Raw genomic sequence first — 20,817 nt, forward strand, 5'->3', positions numbered from 1 at the left:
CTCAGTAGTCGTGGCTCGTGGGCTCTAAAGTGCAGGCTCAGTAGTTGTGGCACGGGGGCTCAGTAGTTGTGGCTCGTGGGCTCTAGAGCGCAGGCTCAGTAGTCATGGCGCACGAGCTTAGTTGCTCCGTGGCATGTGGGATCTTCCCGGACCAGGGCTTGAACCCGTGTCCCCTGCATTGGCAGGTGGACTCTTAACCACTGCGCCACCAGGGAAGTCCAGACCTTGTTGTTTATCCATCCTATATATAACAGTTTGCATCTGCTAATCCCAAACTTCCAACCCATCCCTCCCCCACCTCCCTCCCCATTGGCAACCACCAGTCTGTTCTCTATGTCTGTGGGTCCGTTCCTGTTTCATAGAAAAGTTCATTTGTGTCATATTTTAGAGGAACAGAATTCTTTTAATGCTCTTATAAAAGGCATAGAACTAATTCAGGTTATATAGTAAAAGAAATGTAGGGACATTTTTGAGAAACAGAAGAATGCCTCAAACTCCCTTCTGTAGAGCTGGTTCCAAAATGGAAGGAAGGATCCACCTGCCCCCTTGTCAAGAAGCCTTGGGATGGTCTCAATGACAATTTTCTCAGGGTCACAGGAAAGAAATGTGTCATTTATAAGGTAAAGGAAAAAAACTAAATTAGGAATCTGCTTCCACCAAGTGGCACCAACTTTTAAATTCTCCCTAAACCCTCCACGGCCTGCCTGTGACTTGGAAGTTCAAGTCCAAGGCACAGGGTCACCTGAAAGGTGATGTGGTCTCAGAATACCCACTTTGTTGCTTGTGTAACAAAACTGGATGGATGCCCAGAGGCAGTGGACTTGTCCCCTTGGGGGCGGGAGCGGGGGTTACTGGAGAGGACACCTCCTCAGAATACTAAGAGCACACCACGTGCAGCTTCCCTCCTTCGTCTCTTCTGCATTCATTTACCAAGGACACCTCTGTGCCCAGTACTCTGCTGGGAGGTGGGATGCAGACAGGAAGGCCTGGCTCTCATCCTGGAGTTCACGGTCCAGAGTGGGAAACAGACACACACAACCCGCAGCAGTTATGACTCAGTGTGACGCTTTGCTCAAGGCACGCACAGGATATGCCAAGTGGGTACAGAAGAGGGGCACATAGAACAGGGCTGAATCATCCAGAAAGGATTCCCTGTGCACCACCACCCCCGCCCCGACCCTCTGACGTGACTCACTCCATCACTTGTGTCCGATACCGGAGGACTTCATGTGAACTGGGACCATGAAATGCTTTAAATGGGTGCACAGCCTACACGCTTCAGGAACACAGTAGACCATCACGCTGAGTGAACACACGGTGAGAGATCACACATTCCAAAGACACCTCCCGGACAGATGGAGGAGGGGCCAGGGAAAGGGGACAAACTAGCCAGCGGCCCTCTGCACACAGACGGGTCCAGGAGCCCCACCGTTCTGGGACTATCCCCATCTTGGGCACCGGGGAGCAGAGGACACAGTCGCCAAGTCGTGCCCAGCGGTTTGAGTTACTAAAGTTGGCATCTCCTGACCAGTGTGAAGGCCCAACTAAAACTAACCCTGTTAATACGATGCCTTCCCCAAAGAAAAGAACCCACAGCGACACAGCAATCGTCAGGTACAGAAGATCAACCTTGAAGAAGAGTATCTCCCAACACACCTCAGAAAGACTATAAACTCATCCTTGGAACCAACCGAAAGGGAGGGACGCAAAGAGATGGCTACTTTATTATCCTGAGTATCTCAGGGGGTGAAGTAGGGAAGACGGGGATGGACCAGTCTTCCTGCCGGAAGAGCTGGCCACGGAGCTCGGGGAAGACTTGAACTCTCCCCGTATTAACATGGTCTGGTGAGCAACCACGAACTCCTGGCCAGACAGAAAACGTGGCTTTCCATTCTGCCAAGAATCGTCGTTCCCAGACATAGGTGTGTTAGTGCCTTAAAATCTGGACAGGTCCAGGGCGAGAGAAATGCAGGAGGAGCCTGCCCCAGGGGTGCCTCTTCCTCTCACGCTCCTACTGTCCACGAGGGTCACAGAGCGGGGACCTGGGACCGTCCTCCACGAGCCACCCAACCCCAGGTCACTCGGCCAGAGGAGGAGAGGGCACAGGAGGCTTAAATCAGCAGTCATTTGTGTGATTCTCTCTCTCTTCCAGATGCCACAGGTGCTCTGGGGCAGAAGACAGTTCCTCACACAACTTGGAATCCCTCCTGCTTCAGCCCCTGCACAGAGCCCCATAGAAAGTTTAAGTCAGTTCACTACTGACTCTTGTATTCTCTGGCCATGAATGTTTAGCTACCTTCAGGCTTCTCTCCTAGGAAACAAGATTATCAAAGGGATTACCAAGGGATTACACTAAATCCCATGAAACAGATCAGTCAAGCTCAGGACAGCTCAAAAAGAGATTCTAAGAAAGAATTAACCATTGTCATGAACAAAAATTCACAGTCTTGTGAATTTTAACAATCTGGTGATCCTTCCAAGTAAACATCCCTGAGTAACTGCAGCAAGAGTTTGGGTCTGTTTCATCTTCTCCAACTATTACTGGGCCGTGTTTCTCTAGTGCAATTTTCATTCACATCTGAACAATTCCAGTCTTACCATCTGAAAAGTTGAAAGTCACATTACAGTTGATGGTGTTCCATGGTGTTAAGAAGAATAGGGCCTTTGGATAACTGTAACACACACAGGCTAAAAACCAATTTGCTACCGCTAAGGCCTTAGTATCTTTTACTGAACTTACCCTCTTAGCTACTTGGGAGTTCACAATGCCACGATTATTTACATAATTACAAAGCAAACAGTAATAAAGCAAGAATAACTTGTTTGAAAATTTCCAAGTAGTTTGCTTTCTAAAATCCTTTTAATCTCGTCTGGGCCCATTAACTATTAAGGGCACTCAGATTTGTTGCTGTTATTTGTCTAGAGAATCATCCAGACTGAGTCCCTGCCGGCTCAGGGCTTCTAAGACAGACATTCTGATGCCTGGCCAGGTGTAGCTGCAGGCTACAAACAGGAAGCAAGCAAAGGAAAGCTCAAGGCAATATCAACACCACGGGAGGCTGTGAGCCTGTGTATTTTAAGGGGAGAAAGTACAAGTAAGTACAGTTATACTACATAAGGTGCAGGATATCCTCAGAGAGGCTTCTGGTGAATTGTAAGCCTACTGCTGAAGTTACTTGTCTGATAACTGTCCTTCACACTGATCATGTGCTTACTTTCTGGTCCTAAGAATAGGGCACGTGAGCACACAGACCACGTGGCTGCCAGCGGGGCCAGCTCACCGTTACCCTGAGCCCCACAGCCCTCCCCAGCTCCCAAGCCAATTCCCACGTAACAGCTTCCCAGTTACACCAAAGGAGACCGCCATGTGAGGGTGCTTATGAGAGCAGACACCCTCGCTCCCCTCTGGCCGCCGGTCAAAAGTCAGCCTCGCAGGCACCTCTGGGCAGACGGGGGGACCCCATCACAGCCCCTCAGCCCGGCTCAAAAATGTGCTCTGATAGCAGATTGCCTTCCAGTAGCTAATGGGCTCCTCCCAGCAGTGGGAGGGAAGAAAGCAAAGAGACGAAAAAGGAACCTGGTGGGGAAGAGGGAAGAAAAACGGAGGAGAGGAAAGGAATGAGGAGAGAATGGCAGGAGAGAACAGACCCTCTTTCTGAAGTTCTAATGCATGAGCAAAGCGTTGCTCTCCTTGAAGAAATTCACAAAAGGACCGCAGGCTGGCGGCTGCCTGACTTTGACCACCACCTCCCTCCTTTGTCCCTCCTGTCCCATCCGGTGACTGCGGGAGGGACCTTCTGGACACTCTGCCAGGCCCTGGGAAGACAGGAAGAACAAAAGCGCAGGCTCCCCTCCCGCCCCGCAGGCAACCTGCGCTATAAAGAGAGAGAATACATTTGCAAACACAAGTATGACATATAACCCGTGACAAGGGTGATGCAGGGGAAGACCAGAGTGTAGTGCAGCGGAGGAGGGAAAAGGCAGAGGGGGTCATGAGAGACATTTTGGACGGGGTGGCTTCCACCAAAGGTGGAAGCTCACCATCATCACAGGGGCGAGGATCACTCAGGCACCTCTGTCACGAGCAGAGAATTCAAGAGCAGGACGGGGAGAAAGGGTAGCGGCAAAGTTCCAATGTACCGTGAACAGCAAAGCAAAAAAGGGTAGAGAGCGTGCTCTCACAGGAAAGGGCCCTAGGGCACCACTGACTCACGACCCTGTGGCTCCAGCCTCGTGGCCACCAGCACGTGCAGGCAGCTGTTAGGACCGCCGCGACAGCCGCCCTAGCTGTGGGTGTCTGAACGCAGAGAGCCACACTCAAACCCGATTCTCATTTCTGTCGAAAGAAACCCAAGTAAACTAAAGACACCAAAAATGAACTTTAAGATAGAAAAGAGGGCCTTTCAATTGTTTTCTTTTCCAATTTCATTTTTATAAAAATCAAATGTACACACTTACTCAGCCCTGAACCTGGCTATAAGAAGAACCCACGAAGCCCATCCTAACTATTCTACTATTTTTCCTGCTTTGCTCAATCAGTTCTCCCAATTCCAAAGGTCAGTGATAGATCTGTTTTCAATGTCTGGGCATCCGGTGCACACAGATGGTACAGTCACATGTGCAGTCAGGTGATGGGCTGAGCCTAGAAGCAGCCTCTGTGCGCATGCCCACCAGAGAGGACGGGCCAAGGAAAGCGTTCCGACCTCAGCGCTACACGCTTTCATGCTGGATAAAGATTCTGGCATTTCTAGCATGGGGGTAAACCAGTTAGTGTGCGGTTCCACTGAGAAAAGATAACAATAACTGGAGTTCAATCCTCCCCACGTGACTGTAACCTTGGGAGGTGGTGTGGCGTGTGGTGAAAAGTACCCCGGTTTCATAGAGCTCTTCTCCAGACCTTGACATCCCTGGCGTTGTTTTAGTTTAGACAAGTTACTGGACTCCTCTGAGCCTGTCCCTCATCTGCAGAATGACCATCATTCACATATCCATTATCTGTGTACTCAGAAGGTTTAGGTGCCCACTCTGTGCCAGGCCCTTAACTGGATGCCAATAGTTCAGAGAAAAAAGTGCTTCCCACTCTCAGAGCTGACGGCCAGCAGCACGGGGAGGCTTCAGAGAGGAAATTCCTAGAGGTTACAGAGGCCCAGGGAAGGGACCCCGAGGCCTCCGCACCATGACGGTGGTGCCTGGAAGCTGAGCAGATGCTGAGCTGGGTGACGAGGAGTGTGAACTCCAGTGGGGTCCATGTGTACCAAGTCCCTGGGCTGAAGAAACCCAGGCAGCGATCAGGACTGACCCCAGGGCTGATCAGGCTGGTAATTATCAATAATAATAACCCCAATCATCTGCATGGTAATAAGTTAGAGTAGGGCACTTAAACCGGTACTTAAACTTCTCACAAAAGTACTCTAGGGCTTCCCTGGTGGCACAGTGGTTAAGAATCCACCTGCCAATGCAGGGGGCACGGGTTCGAGCCCTGGTCCGGGAAGATCCCACATGCCGCGAAGCGGGTAAACCCGTGCACCACAAATACGGAAGCCCGTGCACCACAACTACGGAAGCCCGCGCACCTAGAGCCCGCGCTCCCCAACAAGAGAAGCTACCGCAATGAGAAGCCCACGCACCGCAACAAGGAGCAGGCCTCGCTTACCGCAACTAGAGAAAGCCCACACGCAGCAAGGAAGACCCAACACAGCCATAAATAAATAAATAAATAAATAAATAAATTTTTTAAGTGCTCCAAAATTACACGAAGATATTTATTTATCTATTTTTGTGTTACGTGGGCCTCTCACTGTTGTGGCCTCTCCCGTTGCGGACCACAGGCTCCGGACGCGCAGGCTCAGCGGCCATGGCTCACGGGCCCAGCCGCTCCGCGGCACGTGGGATCTTCCCGGACCGGGGCACGAACTCGTGTCCCCTGCATCGGCAGGCGGACTCTCAACCACTGCGCCACCAGGGAAGCCCGAAGATATTTATTTTAAGTGAACATATTTGGACTTACATTTTTACTATTTCATGGAAAGGGGGGAGTTTTAAGCAACTTTAACTGCTGTGGACAAAATCTGCATATTGATGACTGAAAACTAATCTAGGAATCAGCAACTAATCTTTCAAAACCTTGAGTAATCTCTGAATGGCACAGTAACAAAAATCACAATGGATCCTTTCCCTGATTTAATCTTCTTTTCTCCTTTTGACCACAGGACTTATTTTACCTTTGAACTTGGCCAAAAGGGTATTGTGCTTAATTAATGTCAGAAACCAAATCCCACAAATATCAGATCTACATTTTGCATTCGTCTGGAAATGTCATTTTAATTATCACTGTACCAACCCTGACCCAATTCTTCCTGACAACCACTACACAGGAGCAAAAGCAAGTCAGCTGGAAAAATCCAGAGCCAACTGTGGGAGAGGGTCCCTACCAGAATGTCTTCTCATATTAAAGCCACTGCACCAAGAGCTAGCTGCCTCTTGTGCAATAATCCTTCAAATCCTCCATCCCTGCTTTAAGGACTTCATTCTCAAGAACCCAAGGGAGGCAAATAATCACACCTCTACGTAAGAAGAGAGAAATAAGATGACAATATAACTGTCAATAAACAGCTACATTCTGATAAATCTTAGTCCTCTAATGCCAGCCCCATCTCTGCTCCAAGACACAAACCCAACGTGAATCAAAGCCACATACAAATAAAATTCTAAGTTCAAGTGTCCAAAACTACAATCATCTCCCCACACTCAAACCTGCTCACTCTCCGAGTGCCCTGCTTCAGCTGGTCCCAGCACCACTCAGCCCGGCAGCCATCTCCCACCATGTCCCCCCCGCCCCCCTCCTCTCACATCATCCTGAGGTGCAGCTGGTATGGCTCTCACCTCCAACCCCTCCCCTTGTTCACACTTATTCGACCACTGATGTGCATCAGTACAGACTCATCAACACTTACACTCTGGGTCATAATCCGGTGCTACCTTATTGATCAAACTCTTCTCGCTCTAGTCTGTGAGAACCTTTCAGCTGCTCCCTGTGACAGCTGACATACCCCCGTCACAGTTTTGATCTGTTTTGGTCTGGTTTGGCACGACCCTACTGTCCGGCGCTGCAAGACGCCCAGGCTCACTGTGTACATTCCCTGCTCCAGGCCTCAAATCTGCCATCCCCATGGACCCTGGCAGTGGTAGAAACCAAGATCGGAGCACTAGTGGCAGCTTCTTTTTAAGAGACCTTATTCTGCATCGGATTCTGTACCTTGTTTCTCTTAAGGGAGCTTCCATATCTAAACAAAAAGCTCAACCACGTCATTTTCAAGCTAAATCCAACTTTCACCTCCCGTTAGACTGTGTCTCCACATCACACAGGTGCTACGTGCATCATCTCATTCACTCTCACAGCAGCTTGCCAACCTGAACACGAGGAACCGGGGCTGACGGACCAGCCGCCCGCCCAGGCCACACACCGTCCACGCAGACACAGATGCACACTCCAACGGAGGGGATCCGAAGTCCACACGCTTACGATCCAGTCAGCTAGACTCAAACACCATGTACAGGAACGATGACACTTTTTGGATGATTTAACCCGTCTGCACCAAACTGAGAACTTCAAGGAAAAACTTGTAAATTTCTCATAGAGCTAAATTTCTTTCATTTAAAAGACCAGGATTTATTCTAAATTACCTCATTTCATTTTCTTTCTTTCTCTCTCTCTTTTTTTTTTTTTTTTACTGGTGTTAAAGTCCCTTGTTTTCTGAAATAAGAGATACGGTGGGGGTTTTTGGTTGTTGCTATGTTATATTTGGTGAAATTAAAGTTGGTCACCCTGGGACTTCCCTGGTGGCACAGGGGTTAAGAATCTGCCTGCCAATGAGGGGGACACAGGTTTGATCCCTGGTCCGGGAAGATCCCACATGCCGCGGAGCAACTAAGCCCATGTGCCACAACTACTGAGCCTGCGCTCTAGAGCCCGCAAGCCACAACTATTGAGTCCGCGAGCCACAACTACTGAGCCTGTGCTCTTAGAGCCCGCGAGCCACAACTACTGAGCCTGCACTCTAGAGCCCGCAAGCCACAACTACTGAGCCCGTGAGCCACAACTACTGAGCCCGTGACCCACAACTGCTGGAGCCAACACACCTAGAGCCCGTGCTCCACAACAAGAGAAGCCACTGCAATGAGGAGCCCGCGCACCGCAACAAAGAGTGGCCCCGCTCTCTGTAACAAGAGAAAGCCCACATGTAACAATGAAGACCCAATGCAGCCAAAAATAAATAAATATTTTTTAAAATAAAATAAAATAAGAAAGTTGGTCACCCTGTATCAGTCTCTCCACTCAATTTTTAAAGGTTTAATTCTGAGGAGCAAATGGCCTACAATAAAAACCTCAGCTTCTCAGCACGGCCTACAAAGCCCCCGCCATCTCCCCTGCACTTTCTCCTCCAGGAATACCACACTGCTCTCAAAAACAAACTCGTCATGTTCGTAAGGTGATTTCCAATCCCAGAACTGCCCCCCTTGGCCTCCACCCGCCCATCACTGGGCAAACAACTGATTAGGGATGTCACATCTTCCAAGTGTCCAGATCACTATGTGTCTAAACAGGCCAATGCCTGTTTTAATAATATCTCTTTGAATGCTTACAGTTTTAAACTATTCCCTAAAGCATCTATACTGAAAATGGCACAATTTCAGAATCAAAGAAACAAAGCCAGGGTTTTATCACAACAGTAGGGGCGAAGCACTGAGCTGGGTGACAGTTTGCTGGAAGGAGGGCGGGTCGAGGATGGCAGAAGTCCGGGGCCACCAGCCCATTTAGAGAACTCAAACCTCCCGTCTCCCCGCCTACTCCTCCTGAGGCTGCTGTGAGAATCAGAAAACAAAAACAAACAAGAGACATTCGGGAAAGTGCTTTGAAAACACTAAAATACACAGAACCATAGTAGAAAATGGCTGGCATTATATTGTACAGACTGTTATGGGTCCCTTATTGACCATGGTTGACAGAGGAAGATTGAAATATGCCCCTGCTACAAGAAACAGCATTTAATCCTTGTTTCCTACTATACTTGCAGCTCCCTAGGGTAAAAAGTACCCTTTTAAATGCTTTTAAAGCCTGCATTTCGAGTAACAGTGACTAAGGAGACAGGTTATTGGAAAGGATTTATCAAGTGAGAGAACAGTCTTTATTTTAAAGTCAGAGCCACAAGGCTTTCTCCAAGGTCTTTAACATAAAATGGTCAACCCCATAATTATGTCTCCCTGTTGTTTTAAAAAAAAAAAATCTACAAGATGACAACGTAAGACAAATGCTACTTATAAGTAACACACTTTCAAATCCTCAAATGAAGGGTTCTGAAAAGAGGTCACTTCAGAACGTGAATTATTTAGCTGTCCTGCCCAGGTTTTGATTTCCTACAGCAACTTAAGCTGAATACAGAATACTGTTAAAAGGGGTGAAATAAAAATGACCACTAGCAGTATATGCTTTCAAGTCTCAACTTTAAAATATAATTAAGAAACATAATCCAGCATCTTCCAATATGTCCATTTTCGGCAAACTCAACCAAATTAAGACGACAGATATACACACCTTAACAATCTACGACAAAAGAACAGAGCCAATGAGCTGGACACATGCCAATTTCCCGGCAGGGAGACAAACGAACACTTGTTACTGTGCACAATTTATTCTGTGTAATACCTATTTTCAGCTGAAGGGCCTGGAAATATCCTTCAGAGACAACAAGTTAAAAGCCTGCCAGGAAGCCCATCCCACAGGAAACCTAGACAGGGATACAGGTAGTCCACAGCACGTCCAAGGCACTCTTCTTCCAACACAAACCTCCGTCACACAGAGCTCTTTCATATCCTTTCAGCAATGCCAAAACCTGGCAAAACCTCCGTGGAAAGACTGAAGGCTAATCAATAAGACCTTTGTAAACAATGCTTCTTTCATAGTTTTTCAGTTCCAGCTGCGCATTTTAAAAATGTAAATCTTTTAAAAGGAAAAAATATTATACAATGATTCTCAAGACAGAAGCGGCACCCCTGCACTATTCTGATTTATATGTGTTTTTAATCTGCCCACCGCTGGGAAAACCATAAAAATTTCCAACCAGTAGAGTCCTTTCAAGACAGCCGATACTTATTCACAAATGTCTTGTAATTGCAAAATAATTTATTTTCATGAGCCATATACTGTGAATACACGAGAGCAGAAAAAAAAAGTTGAAAGCACATAAAATAAACAGAGGCTGATGAAAACACAGCTAACCTTGGCTCCCTGTGCCTACTTGCTCTCTCCTGGTCCTTGAAGGTCAACACTAACCTTAATAGAGCTGCAGCTTTCACAATTTTTCCTGCCTAAATGCAAATACTCGTAACAATTATTTTCCTAAGTTTCATCCATGATCTTCAGTTCTCAAAGCAACGATAAAATACCTTAAATATCTTATTTCCTAGTTAAGCAGCAATAATTACAAACACTTTCCAGAATATATTAGAATAGCCTACCTTTCCCAGTGGTCATGACCGTCAGTGACCGCGGTACAAATAAAAACACTGCTCTGAAAGCTACACCTGCTCACAGGCACTGACGCCTCAGCAAACTCTCCACCCACAGGGCTTCTTCAGTGCGATCTGAGCACCAAGGACAGCGGCCGCCCTTATTCCAAAATGAAAGCCTACACTCTGCAGAACAGTGATTGTTCAAGGGGCGGGGGCACCTTTCCCATCTGACGCAAGTCAGGGAGCCCTCTTTAACACTGGTGTCGAAAAAAATGTTAACCAACTACCTGACTCCCCGCCCCCCGGAAAAACAGAGAATGCTCTTAACATAAACTTTAAATGAGAAGAAAGTCACAAAGCTATGGCATTCCCATACAGATGATAAAGAAAGCTGTCAGCTGCAGCCTAAGCTACTTAAGCTGGCGCCAGAGACAGTCCCTTCCAGGCTATTTTAGGGGCGGTCTCCTTGGTGCAGCACAGTGCCCTTGCCAGTCTTGGAGTACACCATCCCCGCGGCCGTGACTACGGAATCACTTGCCTAAGATACTGAGCCAGAATCCCAAACCTCCTAACATGCAGAGTCCAGTAAACAAGTGGGGGGAGGGCTGGGAACCCATTATCGGACCTGATCCACTTATTCACAACCACTGTTTTTAAAGACTGCACAATAACGGCGGCTTAGCTTCTTAATAAAGAAGACAATCAATTTGCCTTTCAATGAATGCTTTGTCCCAGCTATGCTGGGCAACAGTTCAGATCTTGCCTAACAATCCATCGTCACTCTATTCGTTTTCAGACTTGCAGTTCTCATTTCCAACAAACTTAGAGATGATATCTAACGTTCTTCAAATTATAAAATTTTTTAGTAAAACGACAGAGGGCAGGCTGCATTTTGCAGCAAAATGACGCCCTAGATACATTACAATTTTCTGATTATCTACTATCTAGCTTACAGTTTTGTTAGCAAATAAGTATTTTTCCTCTAGCTACAGATTTATTATGGAATTTTCAAGATTGAACCAGCATGATACTTTCATTCTTTCCTCATGAACATGTCAGCTTTGCTCAAGAAACTCAAAAGCATGCACATTTTTAACCAAATTAACAACCATGGGCCTCATTTCAATCAAATCCAATTAAAGAACATTAAGTGGCTGCAGATAAAGGACAAATGACTAGTCTATAATTACTGGCTCTTTCATGCTGAAAATTCGATTCTCCCATGAGCATAAGCACATCTGCATGATTTTTAAAACGTACACAGAAAATAATTGGCTTTTTAAAACCCATAGAAGGAAAAACTGTAATTTTTGCTTCAAGGGGTTTGCTAATTATACGGAGATGGAAAAAAAAAGAAAAAAGAAACATCTATAAAACAACATATTTTTAACTCCCATATTCTTGCCATTCAAAACTGAAAGGCCTTCAGGTAACCTAGCAACAAAAAAGAATCATACAAAGATGAAGTATTCTATTACAGACAGAACACCCATTTCCAGTTGCTGCTCAGATGCTTTTTCACTGCTGTTTAGTCACAAGTCTTACACTTCTAAAACATGAAGTCCGTGGCATTATATAAATATAATCGATTACACATCTTAGAACAATATAATTTTGAACATGTCAAGAAATGCAACCCACGACAAAACCCATTTCTTCCCTAAGAGTATTGCTATTACATTAATAGTTCCTTTCAACTTAGCTCAAATCCAGAGCTTTTCTTTCTTACTCAAAGGAGCATTATTGTGCACAAGTAACAAAAGAAAAAAACAGATAAATTAGAATTCATCAAAATTAAAAACTTAGATGCCAAGAAAGTGAAAAGACAACCCACAGATGGGGAAAAAATACTTGCAAATCAAATATCTGATAAGAGTCTTGTTATCTAGTATATATAAAGAACTCTTTTAGCTCAACGACAAAAAGACAAATAAACTAATTTAGAAACGGGCAAAGGACCTGAAGAGAGATTTTCCAAATAAGATCTACAGATGACCAACAAGCACATGAAAATATACGCAGCATCATCAGTCATGAGGGAAATGCAAATCAAAATAATGAGATACCACTTCACACCCACTAGGATGACTGTAATTTTTTAAAAAGAAAGGAAAAAATGGTGTTCTTTGTTTTGTCTTGTTGGAGAGGATGTGGAGAAAATAGAACCCTCACACATTGCTGGTGGAAATATAAAATGTGGAAACCATGGTGGGAAACAGTTTGACAGTTCCTCAAGAAGAGGAATATGCAATTCTTCAAACACAGAGTCACCATAGAATCCAGCAATTCCACTTCTAGGTATATACTCAAAAAGGATTGAAAACATGTTCAACAAAAATCTGTAAACTATTCACCATACCAAAAATGTAGCAACCATCGAAATGTTCATCACTGGATGAACGGACAGGATAAACAGAAGGTGGTCCAGCCATGCAGTGGAACAGAGGTGCTGATGCACCACGACACGCACGAACCTTGAAAACATCATGTTAAATGAAACAAGTCACACAGACATCAACACGTACTGTGTGGTTCCATTTACATGAAATGCCCAGAACAGGCACGTCTGTAGAGTAGATTCGCAGCTGCTGGGGCAGGGGTGGGGGTTAGGGAATTAGGAAGGTGACGGCTACGAACACCGGGTTTCTCTCTTGCGGTGACAAAAATGTTTTAAAACTGACTGTGGTGATGATTGCACATATCTGTAAATATGCTAAATATGACTGAAGTATATACTTTAAGTGGGTGAATTGTATGGTATGTGAATTACACCTCAAAAACACCATTTTTTAAAAAGTGCATTATCGTTAAAGAAAACGTGCATTAAATTAAAATGTATACTCCAAAATCACCCAAAACTCTACAAGAAACACAAGTATGAGAGTTATTCTCAAATGATGTTCTATTTATTTAAAAAAAAAAAAAAAGAATATATCCCTGAGATGGAGCAATGGAGGCGAAACCTATCGTTTTGAGCACCAACCCCATCCGGGCACGGCTGGGAGCTTTACACCTGACCTCATTTACCCTGCAGAGCACAGGAGTGAGCTGGCTCCCAGGAGGGAAGCGCGGTGCCCCGAGTCACACGGCCCGCGTGTGGGGGCAGAGAAGCCTTTCCTAAGGAAGAACGATGGCCACACTCGTCCACAGCAGCCCCTTTCGGCGTCTCCCTGACGCTCTGTCTACCTGTCCCGTGGGGGACTCGGGCACCCACACTCTAGAACGGACACCTGCTGTGGCCACACACAGTCACCACTCATTAAAGTGTTAGGTCCCTGTTGAGTCACTTGTTAAGTCCTCCTGCTGTGAACAGAGGCTGAATTTTCACAAATGGGGTTTGAGAGAGAGATCGCTCAACAGACGGCTTGTCGGGTCAGCCTAGGAAATATACACGTACGAATCAAACACGACGGCCTTCCATCCATCAGAACCCTGGCCCAAAGGCAGTTCAGGAACCTGGAAATGAGCCCCATGTTTCCATCCTCTCTTTGCCTTTGACTCATTTCTTCCTCAGGTCTAACTCTCATCTGGTACCCAAGAATCCACAGGGAAAAGCAGAAAACAAGAAGGACTGGGGTACCTCAGGTACGAAGTTTCCACATATGCACTCTGTGTTATCAATAATAAGAGATTACAGAGGAAAACACTGATGCCCCTCAAACGAGCCAACCCCAGGGGACTCACCAGGACTAAGAACAGAAGACAGACGGAGGTGTTTGGGGCCTAGAATGCCCTGTACTCAGGGGGCTAAGAGTCCAATGCAGAAGAGGGACATCAGTCAAATCACCAAATGCAGCAAAGTAGGGGATGCTTGGAAGTGTCCAACAGGGAGGTCAGGGAAAGCTTTCTAGAGCCAGAGGGAGGGAATACTGAGCTGGAAAGGATGAGGAACAGCGAGATAAGAAAGAGGAGACAGAAGAGACGTGCACCAGGGTCTCAGAGGATGGGTAATGAGGACAGGTGGCCCCAGGGGAGGGCCGGGCTGAGAAGGCTGCAGGGCCAGATGGAGCACGGCTGCAGCAGGCCGCTAAGGACTGGGGGGTATCTTGGGAGCAATGAATTGAAACAGGAAGAAGATTTTTTTTTAATCATGTGAGTAGTGAGGGCAGGAGGCAGAATCCACCTGCAACACAGAGCTGCTCGGAAAGCCTTCGTCTAACCCTATGGGACGGAAGCCCTCCCCACAGCCACCATCAGCACGCAGCTAACGTATGATGTTCACGCCTTTCCCTCCTCTTGAAACAAACAGGAGTCACAACTGTAATTTGTTTTCCTCTGTTCTTATAAATTTATTTATTTAATTTATTTTTGGCTGCGTTGGGTCTCCGTTGCTGCGTGGGGCTTTCTCTAGTTGCGGCGGGCGGGGGCTACTCTTCGTCGTGGTGCGTGGGCTTCTCATCGTGGTGGCTTCTCTTGTTGCGGAGCACGGGCTCTAGGCACACGGGCTTCAGTAGTTGTGGCTCACGGACTCTAGAGCGCAGGCTCAGTAGTTGTGGCACTCGGGCTTAGTTGCTCTGCGGCACATGGGATCTTCCTGGACGAGGGCTTGAACCCGTGTCCCCTGCATTGGCAGGTGGATTCTTAACCACTGCGCCACCAGGGAAGCCCCCCCGTTCTTAAAAGTAGACGATAACAACGGTGTGCTTATTTTTGGGAGATTAATGCTTGCAAAATTCCTAAGAAGAATATACCTAATCTGGAACTGATGCTCATTTTCTATATTAATGTTTCTACTAAAAAATACAGAAAGGGCCAGGCCCACGTCTTGAACCCAACTTGAATGACATAATGTGTTCCAGCTCTTCTTCACTTACAGCCCATTATTTCTGATGAATGGAGGTGAAACAAGGCCTGGTGAAGCTGGGTGGCGCCCACATGGGGCTCCATTATTCTCATCTATGCACTTTAGCATACATTTAACATTTTCCAAATAAAGAAATGAAAAGGGAAGGGGGTCAGAAGACCTTGCTCTGAGGCCGCCCCCAGGTGCACCCAGAGAGTTTGGCTACAGGCTGTGTCCACCTTCAAGGATCTGAGCAAGGATCCGACCTGCTCAGACTTCTGAAAAGTGAACATCTCTCAGGCTAACATCAAAGTGACAGTGCAGGTAATACTTATAAATGTTTTTAACACTGTCCTGGCTGAAGGAAAAAGGAGACAGGAGAAGACCTCCTGGCCTCAGTCTCTTCCACCACAGAGCAGTCTTCATCCAGAGCGAAGGATCGGTCCCCTCATTTCGGCGACGTCGCACAACAGACCAGACCGGGGGGAGGAGGCAGGGGGACCGCGAGCAGGTGGCTTCAACAGTGCGGGCAAAGGGGCTGGAGAAGAGCGCTGGGGCCACTGAGAGGCGTCCACAACCACAGGAGCCAGTGGCGAGGCACCAGGCGGGGAGGAAGGTGGGGCCTCCGGGGTGACAGGCAAGTCCTGATTCTCACGCCTGGGTGGACAGTGGAGCGGTCGTCCACGGGAGATGTACAGAGGGAAGCTAGGACAAGGTCATGTTGAGGTGTTCTGGGTTTTGTCTTTGGGACATGAGTCTGGGTACGTGTCTCCAATACATGAAGAAATGTCAGACAGGCAGCTCCTTCACATACGGTTAGCAGCATTGGACGCATTTATGGAAACATGTTATCTGGCTAGTAAACAGAGTTCCGGCCATGGAAAATTATAACCCAGAGGAGAGCACTGCCTGAGAAAGAGAAAGGCATAGAACCGAGCCAGCCTTAAGAATTTAGTGGCAAGTAGCAGAGAGCAAACCTAGAAACAACAGCCCAACAGCAGGAAAAAAACATCAAAAGGAGGTCAGGCCAGAGGAGGCAAGGAGGAAGGATGCTTCCAGGAGGGGGAGATGGGGCTCAGCAGTGTCCAGCATGGTGAGAGGCCGGGCAGGGTGAAGACTGGCAACGCCAGCGGGTGGAGTAGCGTGGCCATCACCCCGTAACAGCGCCGTCAGCTGTGTCGGTGACGTGAGCTGACCCCGAGCCTGGAGCAGTCTGAGGAGGTGACTAGGCGAAGAGACTGAGACAGGGAATACAGATGTTTAAAAAAGCAAACCACAGGACCAAGACGGAGTCACTTACACTAGGCCACACAACCAGAGTGGGGCTGAATACCTAACCCAACTGCTGCTTCAACCTCCCTACCAACTGCGGTCTCACGCCGTCAGTCAGGAATTTCCCAGTCGGCACCAGGGAGGTCACCCGTCTCATGGGCGTCCTCCAGCCCCAGTGAAGGTGAGGTCACTGCCACACAGACCCGTCCCGTCCCCCACAGGTGGGTTACTTTAGCCTGAAATAATCTTTTCTGTTTATGACTTCCTTGCCTTGCCTTTAAAAAACCTTTCCCTTTCTCTACTCCTTTTGGAGCAACCCCCAGACACACACACCCTCGCTAGATGGGATGCTCCCCAACTCAAGACTCGTTCAGTAAAGCCAAGTAGATCTTTAAAATTTACTCAGTTGAATTTTTTTTTTTTTTTTTTAACACAGACGTCTCAGGAGAAGTTTGCTGTACAGGGGAGGAGAGAAGCAGAGCAATGAGAATGGCTGGAGATATACGTATGCGTGTTTTAACCGAACGACACTCGGCATGCTTTAGAGTCAACAGTCCAGACAAAGGGGGGGCGAGGGGTGAGAACAAGTGCAGGCCAACCTCTCTCATGAAGTTAGGTGCAAAAAAACTCCTCGACAAGGTACTCGCAAACCGAACACAACACTGTATAAAAAGAACTGTACACTATGACCAAGTGGGATTTATTCCAGGTATGCAAGAGTGGATTATTACCGGAAAAAAATCCATCAATATAACGTCACAATATCATCAGGCTAAATAAAGAAAAACAATATCAACTGACATCAGAAAAAGCATTTGAAAACAAAAAAAGCAACACCCTAAAAGGAATCCAGATCGGAAAGAGAGAAGTAAAACAATCTCTATTCACAGATTAAATGACCTAGTATATAGAAAATCCTAAGGAATCCACTGGAGAGGAAAAATCTAGCTAAAAAATGGGTTAAGCAAGGTTGCCAAATACAAGATCAAGTATAAAATTCTACTTTATTTCTATATGCTGGCAAAGAACAATCCAAAAATAAAATGAAGAAAAGAATTATATTTCCAATATGACCAAAAAGAATAAAATACTTAGGAATAAATTTAACCGAAGTAGTGCAAGACTTATAAATTAAAAACTACAAAACATTGTTGAAAGAATTCCAAGACCTAAATAAATTGAAAGGTATCTTTACATTAATGGATTAGAAGGCTTAATGCTGTTAAGATGGTAATATTTCTCAAACTGGTCGACAGGTTCAACACAGTCCCTACCAAAATCCTGTAATTCATATGGAAATGCAAGGAACCCAGCAGAGTCAAAACAATCTTGAAAAGAAGAACAAAGTTGAAAAGCACAAACTTCAACCCAAATGTCCTTCAACTGTTGAGTGGATCAACAAAACATGGTGTATTTATAAAAAAAAAATGTTATTCAGCCATAAGAAGGAATGAAGTACTGACATATGCTACCAGGTGGATGAACCTTGAAAATATTAAGTGAAAGAAGCCATACACCATATGATTCCATTTATATAAAATGTCCAGAACAGGCAAATCCACAAAGACAAAAGACAGGTTGTCAGGGACTGGAAGGACAGGGAAACAGCTAGTGCTAATGGGCACAGGTTTTCTTGGGGCTGCTGACAATTTTCTAGAATTAGACAGTGGTGATAACTGCACAATTTTCTGAATATATGAAAAACCACTGAATTATGCACTTTCACAAAGTGAATTTTTTTTGGTATGAATTATATCTTAATATTTAAAATATGCTGATGATCAGGCTTCCCTGGTGGCGCAGTGGTTTAGAATCCGCCTGCCAATGCAGGGGACACGGGTTCGAGCCCTGGTCCGGGAAGATCCCACATGCCGTGGAGCAACAAAGCCCGTGCAGCACAACTACTGAGCCTGCGTCCTAGAGCTCGTGAGCCACAACTACTGAGCCCGTGAGCCACAACTACTGAAGCCTGTGAGCCTAGAGCCCGTGCTCCGCAACAAGAGAAGCCACCACAAAGAGAAGCCCGCGCACCGCAACAAAGAGTAGCCCCCGCGAGCCGCAACTAGAGAAAGCCTGCACGCAGCAATGAAGACCCAACACAGCCAAAAATAAATAAATAAAATATGCTGATGATTTCAGAAAAAAGTCCAACACCCATTTGTAATAAAAAGCCAGATAAGCAGGAATGAGGTAGTAGAACTACCTCATCTTGCTAATGAACACCTACAAAAAGACCTACAGTTAACATCAAACTTAGTTATGGAAAACCTAGGACTGGGAACCAGGCAAGGAGGTCCACTCTCACCATCCTTATTTTACATATGGCAGAAGTTCTAGCCAGTGCAATAAGGCAAGAAAAGGAAAGAAAAAGTATACACATCTGAAAGAGACAAAACTGTTCCTGCTTGTGGATGACATGACTGTCTACGCAGAAAATCCCAAGGAGCCAACAAAAACTCCTAGAACTAACAAGAAAGTTCAGAAAGGTTGTGATACAACCTTTCTCCTACAACTCTGCAGGAGAAAGCAGAGGGTGGATGGGTTGAAAAAAGTAGAAGACTCAATGGTCTGAAGTCCAGAAGAGTTCAAAGAATGCTTTTACACTGGAAGTCAGTGGGCAAATAAAAAGGAGAAGCTGGGTCGGGGGGGCGGGGACTTTTATTCTGCTGCTACTGCAGCTTCTCTATGCTACCTGCTACCTAAATGTTCAATGGCTCCAGCAAAGAAGAAAATGAGGTGGTTTATTTTTTGACAGCAATTAAACACCTTGCTGGTCTCCCAAAGTTACTGATGAGAGACCAAGCTATTTGGGTTAGGAATTCTAAAACCTTTATATATGCGCCTTTCTGTTATTCTATTCTGGCTCTAACAATTAAAACAGTAAGTCTATGCATCAACAGGCATACCTCGTTTCAGTGCACTTTTTCATTACTGTGCTTTGCAGGTACTGCGTTTTTTTGGTTTTGTTTTTTTTACAAATTGAAGGGTTTGTGGCAAACCTGCGTCAAGCAAATCTACTGAAGCCATTTTCCCAAACAGCACTTGCTCCCTTTGTGTCTCTGTGTCACATTTTGGTAATTCTCACAATATTTCCAACTTTTCCATTATTACTGTATTTGTCATAATGATCTGTGATCAGTGATCTTTGATGTTACTATTGTAAAAAGATTATGACTTGCTGAAGGGTCAGATGATGTTTATCATTTTTTTAGCAAATAAAGTATTTCTTAATTAAGGTATGTACACTGTATTTTTTTTCCAGATATAATGCTATCGCACCCTTAAAAGACTACAGTATGGTGTCAACGTAACTTTTATATGCACTGGGAAACCAAAAACTCCATGTGACCCATTTTTTCGCTTTACTGCAGGGGTCTGGAACCGAACCTGCAATGCCTCCTAAGTATGCCTCTACAGTAAAAAGCTGAACAGGTCTCTAAGAAATTTTGAGTTAAGGCTTTCTTACAATCTGTTATTTTTTAACACAGAGCCTAAGAGAACTGTTTCCATCCTCAACCCTACCCCTATAAGCACACACACACACACACACACACACACACACACACACACACGGACACACACGGACACGCACACATACATATGCACATTTCACAAAAATAAGGAAACGGGGGGCAATGTTCACACCTGGACAATTAGAATAAAACGTTGCTGGGATGCTCCCAATGCCACAGGGTTTTGGTATTCCTGATGATTAAATCATATTGTCAGTTCATTAAAACTCACAGAGTATTCAAGATATATGTGAATCAAGCCATCATGCTGTATCCCTTAAACTTATACAGTGACATAAGTCAATTATTTCTCAATAAAACTGGGGAAAAAATACTCATGGAGTGCATATATATAATCTTCTAGGCAAGGCCTCCAACATGGTGTGGTCTTTCTCCCCATTGCCAGCACCGTAATGAGATTCTGTCTCATATATAATAAAGGCATGAAGCACAAACTTGCTTTGCTGCCACCAATGCTACCTCCTCGCCCATTACTTTCCATCTTGGTGTCAACAAGTTTTAAACTGGAAAACCACACGAATACACACACACACAATTAAAAGCATGTGTCAAGCCGGTCTCTTCAATAAGTGATGCTGGGAAAACTGGACAGCTACATGTAAAAGAATGAAATTAGAACACTCCCTAACACCATACACAAAAATAAACTCAAAGTGAATTAAAGACCTAAATGTAAGGCCAGACACTATAAAACTCTTAGAGGAAAGCATAGAGCACTCT

General features: G+C 45.7%; 1 protein-coding gene across 30 annotated transcripts in view; it reads right to left on the reverse strand.

Annotated features, from left to right (window-relative positions):
• The window catches only part of CLASP1 (cytoplasmic linker associated protein 1), a 264,028-nt gene that overhangs the window by 126,587 nt on the left and 116,624 nt on the right, over positions 1-20,817 (reverse strand). The window contains exon 1 of one of the 30 annotated variants that reach the window (XM_060302566.1): positions 10,516-10,813. The exons of the other annotated variants lie outside the window; for them this stretch is intronic. Coding sequence (XP_060158549.1) covers positions 10,516-10,531 — 16 coding nt within the window. The 5' untranslated portion in view covers positions 10,532-10,813. Of the gene's footprint in view, positions 1-10,515; positions 10,814-20,817 lie in introns of those variants that run through there. 30 annotated transcript variants of the gene reach the window in all.

Source organism: Globicephala melas, chromosome 7 (assembly GCF_963455315.2).
Source record: "Globicephala melas chromosome 7, mGloMel1.2, whole genome shotgun sequence".
NCBI classification, from domain to species: Eukaryota; Metazoa; Chordata; class Mammalia; order Artiodactyla; family Delphinidae; genus Globicephala; species Globicephala melas.